The sequence below is a fragment of the Emys orbicularis genome, chromosome 7 (assembly GCF_028017835.1).
Source record: "Emys orbicularis isolate rEmyOrb1 chromosome 7, rEmyOrb1.hap1, whole genome shotgun sequence".
Lineage (NCBI taxonomy): Eukaryota > Metazoa > Chordata > Testudines > Emydidae > Emys > Emys orbicularis.
In genome coordinates, this window is record NC_088689.1 from 97,167,211 (window position 1) to 97,178,644 (window position 11,434).

At 41.7% G+C, this 11,434-nt stretch overlaps 1 protein-coding gene across 2 annotated transcripts in view; it reads right to left on the minus strand.

The window, feature by feature from the left end:
* The window catches only part of FAM120A (family with sequence similarity 120 member A), a 115,254-nt gene extending 104,381 nt beyond the window's left edge, over positions 1-10,873 (minus strand). For both annotated transcript variants that reach the window (XM_065408666.1, XM_065408667.1), the window contains exons 1-2: positions 10,400-10,873; positions 2,485-2,731 (exon numbers count right to left, since the gene is read on the minus strand). In XM_065408666.1, the coding sequence (XP_065264738.1) occupies positions 2,485-2,731; positions 10,400-10,873 (721 nt within the window). The remainder of the gene's footprint in view (positions 1-2,484; positions 2,732-10,399) is intronic.
* Between the last annotated feature and the right edge of the window lie 561 nt (positions 10,874-11,434).

The following is an 11,434-nucleotide window of genomic DNA, read 5'->3' on the forward strand; positions in this document are numbered from 1 at the left end:
TGCTGACGCACTACTCTGAAATAAGTGACTTTATTCTGATATAACAGTAATTTATTCTGGAATAATTGTAATTGCTGTTTAAGATACTATCTTAATTGTAATTATTCCAGAATAGAATGTTCTCACAGGGGAGTTATACTAGCATAGCCATAGTAGACTCATTATACCACTACAGCAGTGCCGGTTATTTTCTCTGTGTAGACAAGCCCTTAGGCATCCTTACCGCTAAGTGATGCCTTCACCCCATCTATGAGGTTTAGAGGACACCTGGAGACCACATGAGCCAAGTCTGAGACATCTTTCAAGACATGCAGCCCACCTATGGTTTTATTCAGGTTACGTAAGATGCGCTGCTTTTAAACGTTTACCTACATACAACTTTAACTGTATTTAAGATATGATTAGAATTACACAATATCTTTCAAGAACAAGTAATATCTCAAAATACTGAGATGACCTTAGTGACACTACTCCCAAATAAACCAACAACCCTTCCTATAAACCTTTATAAAAGTTTAATTATTTATAGTACTGCAGTGCCTAAATTCAGTAACATTCATAACAATATTCAAATACAAACAGCATAGTACTGATAAACCTGCAGAATCCTAGAGTTCAAGTGCCCAGAGTTCATATAGAACCTTTTCTATAACTACATCACTCAGACTCCAAAAAATAAGAAAACAATAAAACAAATCAGGATGTTAGCTCAATGGTTATTCACAGTCTGAACCAATACGAAGCAAGCCACAAAAATACCTGGTAACTTTTTTTGTTTCAAAGAGCCAATGTCTTGTTTTATAAATAAGTTTCAGTGGAATATACTTCAAAAAGCTTACAAGCCATTCAAAACATTAAATCACAGAAAGACAAGGTTTTCTCTGCTAAAAACAAATTTTAAGGACTATTTTGTTATTTAAAGTGTCAGTTTAGACAGATTCTAGCAACAGCAATACCAACCACCACCCACATAAAACTCCTAGCATCACTAGCTGTTTTACCAGTACTTCGTGTTAATAACAATTTATCAATTTGGGGAATGGTGGTGATAACTATTCTTGACACGGAAAGAAAACATGAACTGACATGACCAGAAATATTATCTATTTCCTGCATGGTCCCACTGCAAGTGTTTTTTGAATCACTCACTGCTGTATGGTTCTTTATATTCTTATGTAAAGGATTTCACTTTTTAGTAGGGAAAATATTAGCCTTGACAAAGTACGTGTGTATATGAATGTTAGTGTTTACTAGAGCACTGGCACGTCAAGGGAGCAATACATAGCCCTTTTCATCTATAGATTTCAAAGCACTTGAAGTATTATACTCATTTTACAGATGAGAAAGAACTAAAGAGGTTATGTGATTTGCCCAAGGTCACTCAGCAAGTCAATGGGAGAGGTGGAAATAGAATCCAAGTCTCTCAGCCTAGTCTGGTGCTCTATCCAGCATACCATGATGGAAAACAATTATTCAATACTTTTTGCCCAGACAGAATTTAGGATACCAGTCTATGTAAGTTTTATTCTTTGGAGGTCTCCTGTAGAAAACCTCAGTGCTGCAATGGTACTAGTGATACAGTAAATGGCAAGTCAGTAATAGAACAAAGTGCTAGAATGGTGTGGGCAGTACTGTGCTGCTAAAAGTGACAACTTTCAGATGAGACATGGAACTGAGGTCTTCACTAGTTGGGCTCATTAAAGATCTCATGGCATGTACCATCAGAGGCAGGAGAGTGTCCTAGCCAAACTCCAGCTGAGATAGTTACATACTGCCTACCAGTACTTCCCTGCAGTTTCAATTAAATACAATACTTTTCAGTTCTGGACATAAATTGTCCTGTAGTGAAACAGTTGCTCAGACCCACCTCAGTGACAGAGAAGTGATCCAGGCAGCTGAGGCACTACTAATGCTTGTACAACACTCATATCTGAGATAAAAAGTACTCTGGAAGTGCAAGATAACTACACAATTCAACATTTTTAGATGAATGGATAGAGTACACAGGTACATCTGTCTATCTGAAAACTTACTAAGACAAACCATGGTTATTACAAGTAGAGCTTAAATACTGTGTATTAATATGACTAAAGCTGTCTGAAAACTTTGATCCCATTCATGAAGTAAAATGCTTTGGCTCGTGAGAGCTTTTGCAAAACTCCTACTTTATTTCCATAAGAGATTTGCATTACTCTTTTCACAACCTTTGTAGCTATTCACAGAGCACCTCTCTAGACTCAAAAGTTGATTGCATTCACAGACATGCACAAGTTAGTGCCACAAGGAACCTAAAGCTGCAATGAGTATGTAGTGACAGAATAGAATAGCTCAAAAACAATGGAAAGGGAAACAGGTCATACAAGGAAAGAGCTTTGTTAAAGATATTATACACACACATCTTCTACAAATCATTTATTGTTAATATAAATATAAATTGTAAGTTTCACTAGTCACAATATGTAAAATTATCTTTACTTAACCTACCTAACAGAGCAGCAAAAATAGGAAAGCGGTTTGGATTCAGGTCCAGTTGCTTGGCAACTTCATGCATCAGATATTGGCTTGTTGTGAGACTTTTCCCATTACGGCTCAGTTTTAGGGCATGGGCACTGAAATAGTAAGGGATGTTGCATAATGCATAATCGGAGTCATATGCAACCAAACCATGGAAACCTTTTTCTCTGCAGAAAGCGATTACTTCTTGATGGTGATCCTCAATGCTCTGTGCAACCTATAAAAGAAGAGAAAAAAGCATTAAGTCTTTTCTCATATTTAGTATGATACACTGAGATCCATATCTATAGCTTAAGGAGAACCTGAACATTTGGAGTAAGTTTAAAATAAAACAAAGATCCAAAGAATGCATTTTGAGCAGAGATTTCATACAACGCTATAGGTAGCATGTTGTGAAAACACTAAGATCTGTAAGGTATTCAGACAGGAGTGATATTACTTAAAGATAGCTCAGCATTATTGGATTATGTTACATTTTAACAGTTTTTCAAAATACACACATACACTACTACACCAGTCAATATCAGCCAACTTATGGAAAAAAGATTCTCAAGGAGACTAGAACAGAGTGGTCCCAATGGAGGCATAATTACAGAAGGCTCAAGTAAGTCAAATAAAGACCAACTTCTGACATTGGAAATAAGTAAACTTCCTGAACAAACAACAAGGGGCTTGTGTAATAATAATTTTTAAAATAGTCAGATAAGTATCCAACACTCCACAGTCTACCCTTCCATACACTGAACTTCCAATGACTCCAACAAGTTACAGGAACCACAACTGCAATATCAAGCCCCAAACAAATTTTTTAAAAAATTGTTTATGAAAACTTACTCCTTTGTCCTCTGCTGTTACCTACATCCCAAACTATTAGTCTACTAGCCTCAACAAGCATCTGAATTTAAAAGTAAAATGCCTTGAGATACCTATTCAAACCCAAGAAAAATAGCAAACACAAGGGTAAAACAACAGTTCAATTCACCACAATACATATGCTTATATAGTTATAAACTTAGACTTAGTGATAAATTAACCAAATTTAAGTGTTAGTTTGTAAGATACTTGGGACATGGACAGTCTTTTTGTTCTGTGTTTCTACAGCACCTAGCACAACAGGATCCCGGTCCATGACCAGGTCTCCTATGCAGTATGATAACACATATAATAAAATAAATAATCATAATAGTTCTATCACTCTTCAGTCAAACCAGAATAGTTTAAACTAACACTTTATTACTTAGTAAAAAAGCTTTAGTTCTAAAAGCAAATTTAAAAAGTTGTTTGAACAAAGCAGCCCTTGTGCTCTGAATATTATTCCATATTATGCATGTAATACAGTCACATTGTACTGATCTTCTATTGATTTTCAAGCTTCTGGTAAGGATACCAAGAGTGTAAGTTGAGATTTACACATGTAACTTCATGACTGACTCATATTTAGAAACTTGAGTTACTGGACAGTCAGCATATCTTACTCAGTATTTTGTTTATATAGCCAATTTAAAGTTTGCTAAAACGTACAATTTTCTTAAACTTTTACCTAGTTTCTTAGGGAAACTATGTTTGGTATATTTGTTAAGTATCAAGGGATGAGGAAAAAGTTATGATCTTCTATGTTTCACTTTTTCTATCTTCATCTTTTAACTCCATGTCAAAGTTATCCTGATTGCAACAATCCGCATTTAAGGTCAACGGTGCACAAAGCTTCTCAATGCATTCCCTTGCTTCGCAAAGTACCCATCGTAAAGGTAACATCTTAAGAGTCCTTTCATAAGTATCTAATTAGTTACATCACCATTTGGTGTGGTATGTGTGGCTGTTTTCTTCATGTCGAAGATAGACTGAAAAACTCCTTGTGGCAGGTTATCAAGTTGTCAAAGATGACTCCAGTCACTCAAAAAGAAAAATGCAAGAGTTCAAAAATCAGATCTATAAAATGTTTTAAACTTGGGAAGGTTACTAGCACAATTTTTATGATTAACTATTAAATTTTTCATAAGTATTAGCAAGTTATATGTATTGTGTACATGTTGGGCTCATATTACTGAACAACTGTGTTTAAGTAACACAAATAATTAAGCTGTTATATGATGAAGAGCTGTAATGGCTGCCTGTCAAGGTACAGTGAACTTTCAACTTTACCAAAACCCAAACCGGATACAAGGGCCACAAAACGGGTATAAAAGCTAGAGATAAGAGGTTTAAAAGTTGTACAAATCAAACTAGTTGGAACATGCATGTTATGCCAAAATAAAGAACAAAGGTGAAAATCAGAAATCTGGGGAAAAAAGCAATGTAACTTGAAACAATTTTCAGTGCTTAAAAAGGCAAAAAATTAAGTTTAAATCTAAGTCACGTGTAAATGATGCCAGACCAGGAAAAGAGAAAATAATTCAAGATTTACTATCTGACACACACGGAAAAGAAAATGAGGTTCTGCCAAAGCACTAACAATGCTAGGTCCGTGCACTGCTTAATCATTTAAATTCTAACAAACGTGCTTGGCATAAAAACAAGTTTCTGTTTCATGAATTACATTTCTTACAATGGACAACAAACAGACGTTCATGACAAAAATAAGGATCTGTAGAACATTTAATATCTCAGAGAAATCTGTGTTAGCTTATGTTGTGCTGAAGTAATTTAAAAATTCTTTAAAACTGCTCTGGGTGGGAAGTATTTACTTTTTTCTTAGCACAATAAACCGAGCTAATGGATAGTTTGTAGGAGTGCAGAGAGGCCTTAAATCACAACTGTTTCCAATAAGATTACTGAAGATTAGTTCATATTTAAAACTTGTTACCAATGTTCTCAAAACAAGCCTTCTTGAAACACCAAAATAAAATAAGACATTTCATTCTCCAATGAGGTTTTATTGCCTTATGCACATGCAAAAAAAATTAAACATGCAAGTTCGATTTACTCTTGCCCACCCAGAACGTTGTCAGAAACTGTGGGGTAAATAGAATGTGAGGGGGTTTGGGATAAGGGTTAAAGCAGAGAAAAGTATATTTGAGAACTATAAAATAGAACACCAGAACTATGATCAGTAAAAGAAAATAGTGCATGAGAACAAAAAAGTAGCTAATTTTGAGTTTAAAAAAATATATTCTTGAAAATAAGTTATTAGTAAAAAGCAGGAAGTTTATGGTCTAATCTTAAAATTATCTATATATACTCCTATCTACACAGCATCCTAGTTGGTTGTATAAACTGATCATCTATTTGGATTACTAACAAATTCTCCCTGTTTCACAGAGGGCTGGCCAGTTCAAAGAAATAGAGCAATAGGGAGCTGCCTTCTATCTTTAGGTCAGCAATTTGAATCTCTCCAACATTGGCAGTGACTAAAAATGGATTACTCTCTGATAACTTCCAAGTGCTTTGGTGGGGTAAATCCAGCTCCCCAAGAGACGTGTGTCCACAAAACCCATCACAACTCATCCTTTATTCACAATCTCAGCAAAAAGGCCAAGGATTCAATAAGTATGAACTGTCCTCTCCCCGCTAAAGTTGGTTCCTTCAGGTCAAGTTGTAGGCATGCTGGCAGGGAACTACAGAAAAACTCATGCTGCAGCTCCTCTTTTTTGTGAACAGCCACAAAGCTGTCAAATTCAGCAACTTTAAATACATTAAATGTACTCAAAAGAATAGAAACAACACACAAATCCAGTTTACATATTGCTTAAGTGACTATGGCTATGTCTACATTAGAGACCTTACAGCAGCACCGCTGTAAAGTCTCCTGTGTAGCCGCTCTATGCTGACAGGAGAGAGCTCTCCCATCAACATAATTAAACCATCCCCAACAAGCAGTAGCTATGTCGGCAGAAGAGCATCTCCTGCCAACATAATGCCGTCCACACCAGCGCTTGTCTGTGAAACTTATGTCAGTCAGGGGTGTGTTTTTTCACACCCCTGACCAACAAAAGTGCCAGTGTAGATATATCTTGCATCTGAAGAAGTGAGGTTCTTACCCACGAAAGCTTATGCTCCCAATACTTCTGTTAGTCTTAAAGGTGCCACAGGACCCTCTGTTGCTTAGTGTAGATATAGTCAGCTACTAACAGCTAGTTAAAACTTATTACTAATTTGCTGCATGTTAATCAGCTATCAATGCCAAAACAATCCATTTCATCTATAAAAAAAAGTTAGGAAAAAACCTTTATTTTACTGCTGGGAAATCCTCAGGTCTCTGGGGCTAAGAGGCAAAAAATATTCTTCAGAACCCAGAATTTGCACATTATACACTCTGACATCAAATGACAGTATCCATTTAAACAGTAGCAAAAGCATCATGCAGGGGTTCCAGAAATTAAGGAGTTAAAAAAAAAATCTTAATATCTATTTCATGGAAAGACAACAGGACATATTATACTATAGCAATAATTTCACATCAGACTTGATATTCCACCAGGTGATCTTTAATGCCCTTTTATTTAGAAAGCATTAAAATATTTTTTCAAGCTACAAAAACAGACTAATATAATCACATTACATAACCAGACTTGGACTAATCCTTCAAGTTTTAAGAGAAATCATAACAAATCAAACTATTTCATGCTGGCCAGGTACTGCATGGGAAAAAGAATAGCTGCCATCATGACAAAAGTAACCAGTGACTAAATAAGGATTTTAACTTTAAATAAATGTCAGGCCTCCGTGTTTTGCAGTACATAACAGACTATTGTGAAAGAGAGAGTTTCTACCCTGAGGGATTTCTAGTTTATTCTAGGTATATGCCACATCTGATTAACACAGGAAGGCGAAATCTCACTTCTCCTGTTAGCCGCAAGCTCTCATACCAAAAAAAAAAAAAAAAAATTAAATCTACATACATACAGGAACAGTACAATCATTCACACTAACCTGTCAATAATAGTAACACATTGTACGTCTGTCATTCCTGTTAACCAATCACTACACTAGATAGATTAACCCACAGAGTTATAAAATTTCTTACCAGTTACAATGGGAGCAAGGGGTGGGACTTCCACCATCAGCTTAGGCTGAGCTGTAACTGCCTCTAAAATGCAGAATGATTTTTAACGCTGGGCCTTTCAACCTTAAATCCCAGATGGAAAATAAAATGGTACATTTTCCTCTGTGAATCTAAGGTCTCACTGAACCTCACAAAATTCCAGAAAATAAGTTATTTTGTTGTTTCTCCCTTTTGCTGAACACTGAAAAACTTAACCAAAAAATCACTTCTTCAATACACTTTCAAGACAGCAATCTTTACAGAAACTTATCCTGAGCTCAAAGTTATCCTTTGGCCCAATTACAGCTGTGGTGTAATCTGCCAAAACGGACAGTACAAAAGCCGAATAATGTTAAGCTCCAATTACTGATCAGTGGCACAACTCTGAAGGTCACATAATATTTACTATGCTACAGAAGTAATAGACAAAGTTGGCAACTAGTTAGTATGTGTTCCAACTTCTTCTGCTCTTTTCTCCTTAGTGGACATTTAAACAAATAATTCCTGGAATTTTCATTCCAGATTTTAGCTACAAAATTTTCTTTTTGTGGTAAATAATATCCATTAAATATGTGTCATAATTTAAAAAAAAAAAATGTTACTGCAAGATTACTACAAATCTGGAAAGCTGGATAAAAAGTATATAAAATGTTTTGCAACCCCTCTCTTGGATGCTAGAGTAAAAAGATATAATAAAGCCTCAAAGACATTCCCTCCTGCAGTCAAAACTATCAGCAAATTTATACTTGTCTGAAATAAAAACAGTTTAAACTACAGCTGCATAACTATATGTTAAGCAGTTCTAGTTTACAAGAAAAATAGGTTATGACACTACTTTGTGTTAATCAATTATTTGAGAATAATGGATTAATTAGTTTAAACTACTTGAAACCCCTTTATGGAAGTATTCTGGGCCTCTTTATATTTTACAAGTTGTTTTTAGCTTTTTACCATAGATTCTGAACATCTACATTTTAGCCTCTGATAATACACTTCATTTAGGCAAAACATCTTCAGTTTAAATGCAAATTAACATCTTGCCTCATGGTAGAACTTGTTGCTGGCCTATCAAGTACAATACAACTTTGCTGACTTTTTAGTAACTGTTGTTTTATAAGGCCTATTTAAACTCTTGGCCAAAAATATGTAATACTGCACTTGAAGGTGCAAAAATGTAGAGTATATACATTTATCTGTGGAGCAAATTAGCTAAGTATGTTTCTAAGAAGAGGGAACTCAGGGCAGCAAGGGACATTTTACAAGTCAGATAAATGAATGGAACAATGACCCCCAAAAGAACATGGAGGCAGAGGATCTAGCACAGAATACTGCACCCAGTTTTAAAGCAAAAGAAACTACCCAACTTTATATATAAACAAGACTGTCAGCTAATCAGCATTTGGAGGATGATACCTGTAAATTCAGGTCACCCTACAAAACACTATCCATCAGCCACATTTGATGGGTGAGCAGGACTCTCTGGTTTCTACCCCAAGAAGACACGAAGGGGAGTAGTGAAAGAGTGAAGAAGAGAATCTACAAATGAAGGGATAGAAACTACAACAGAAAGGGGAAATAAGGATACCCCACAGTAAAAATAAAATAAAATAAAGAAAGATGGAAAGAAGGACAAATAATATAAAATGCACTGAAAGAAGCAAAGAACAAGTAAAAGGAAAGCCAAGGGAAAGCAACATAGCTAGTCCTATTTTTGAAACCATTAAGTTGTTCCTATACCCCATTTTGAAGGCATGCTGAAACTGTGATTTTCCTCTCTGTAGCCCATTTGGGCAGTTCGGCTGGCGAAGGGCTCTCCCCGGATGCTGTAAATCACCCTCATTTTGCTTCCACAGGCTGACAGGTATGTATAAATAGAAAATCCAAGCGGAGATTAAGGACACCAGGGTGCTCACTACACTCTCTCCTCTGCCTGCTAAGGGCACCCTGCAGCTCCCAGGCGGCAGCAAGGCTAGTTAGTTTTGCTCCAGCCTGAGGGGGTCCGCGGAGAAGGCAGCGGTAGCAGCATAAACTTTGGCCGCGTTCAGTTGTGCAGCTGCTGCTGGCCAGTGGAGGCCGCTCCCAGGGAGCTCGACGAACCTCCTCTCCCCGCCAGGTTTTGACGACATTTTGCGGATATGGGAATACACGATTCCCCCTCCCCTCGCTGAACTCGGTACGGACATTACCGGGAGGGCAATCCTGCTGCCATCTTAGAGCCCTACCCCTCCCCAGCCTCCCCAAGCCGTAGCGCCGGGAACTGGCCAGAGGGACTGAAGAAAGCGGCAAGAGGGGGCGCTGGTGCCATGATGGGGGAGGCCAAGAGGCACAGCGAGAGGGGGCGCTGGTGCCATGATTGAGATGGGGGCGCTGGTGCCATGGTAGAGATGGGGGGCCAACGGGCGCAGCGAGAGGGGGCGCTGGTGCCATGTGATGGGGGGCTAGTGCAATGGTGGAGATGGGGGGCCAAGGGGCGCAGCGAGAGGGGGCGCTGGTGCCATGGTGGAGATGGGGGACCAAGGGGCGCAGCGAGAGGGGGCGCTGGTGCCATGGTAGAGATGGGGGCGCTGGTGCCATGGTAGAGATGGGGGGCCAAGGGGCGCAGCGAGAGGGGGTGCTGGTGCCATGTGATGGGGGCGCTAGTACCATGGTGAAGATGGGGGGCCAAGGGGCGCAGCGAGAGGGGGCGCTAGTGTCATGGTGAAGATGGGGGGACAAGGGGCGCAGCGAGAGGGGGCGCTAGTGCCATGGTGGAGATGGGGGGCAAGGGGCGCAGCGAGAGGGAGCGCCAGTGCCATAGTGAAGATGGGGAGGCCAGGGGCACAGCGAGGGGGGGCGCTGGTGCCATGGTGGGGAAGGCCGAGGAGTGCGGCGGGCGGGGGCAGGCCACTGGGCCCCGCTGCTCACCTTGATGTGGAAACGGATGAGGGCCAGGCGGATGCAGTGCGCCATGCAGACGGGCGGCAGGAACCAGACTTTGGGCGGCGGGGTGCCCTTGTTCTGGACGTGGCTGACGATCTGCTGCGCGGTCTGGCGCTCATTGCCCTGGCGCTTCACCCACTCGTGGAGCCGGGCCTTCTCCAGGGCCCCGTTGAAGAAGACGAAGAGCTCGATGTTGCCATTGAAGCAGGCCTTGGCCAGCGCCGCCAGGTAGCCCAGCATGTGGTTCCACTGCCCGCCGCTCACCCAGTCCGTGTAGAAGCCGCCGTAGAGCCGGTGCAGGCAGTTGTCGGCGTCGATGAGGAGGCGCAGCGGGGTCTGAGGGGGCCGCTGGCGGCCCCCACCCACGAGGCTGCCCCGGGCCAGCTTCTGCAGCTCCACGGGCACCACGGCGCTGGGGCAGTGCTTCTCGATGTAGTCCTGGAATCCCTGCACTCCCATGGCGAGGACCGGGCGGGCGGCGGCGGCGGGCGAGCGCAGGCCCGGCGGCGGGGTCTGGGTGCTGGCCGGGCGATGGGCTGTGGCTGGAGTTGCGGGCGGGGTGGGAGCGGTGGAGGCGCTGCTGCTGGAGGTGGCCGTTCAGGGGGGAGTTGTGTGGATTAGTTGGGGGCTCATGGCAGCTGCGGCCGCCATGTGCTGCTCTCACAGAGCCATGGATCAGGGACCCGGGCTGCTGCCGCTGCGGCTCCTACTGCCGGGGGGAGGGGGGAGCGGCACAGCGCGCAGGAAGCCACCCCGCCGCCGCCTGCAGCAGGGAGAGCGGAACAGGCGGGACTTGGCGGCGGCCCCCGCTGCCACTCACGGGCCCGGCCCGGCGCGCCGCGCCGCGCACACAGTAGCCTCAGGGGCAGCACCCGGGGGGCCGGGCCGCGAGAGCGCCCCACCGACCCGGCCTATTCCACCTATACGGCACCCCTGGCCTGCGGCTGCGGCACTCGGGCGGCAGGGCTGTTGCATAACCCAAGCATGCGCCCTACGCACGAGCGGGCGGGGGCTACTACG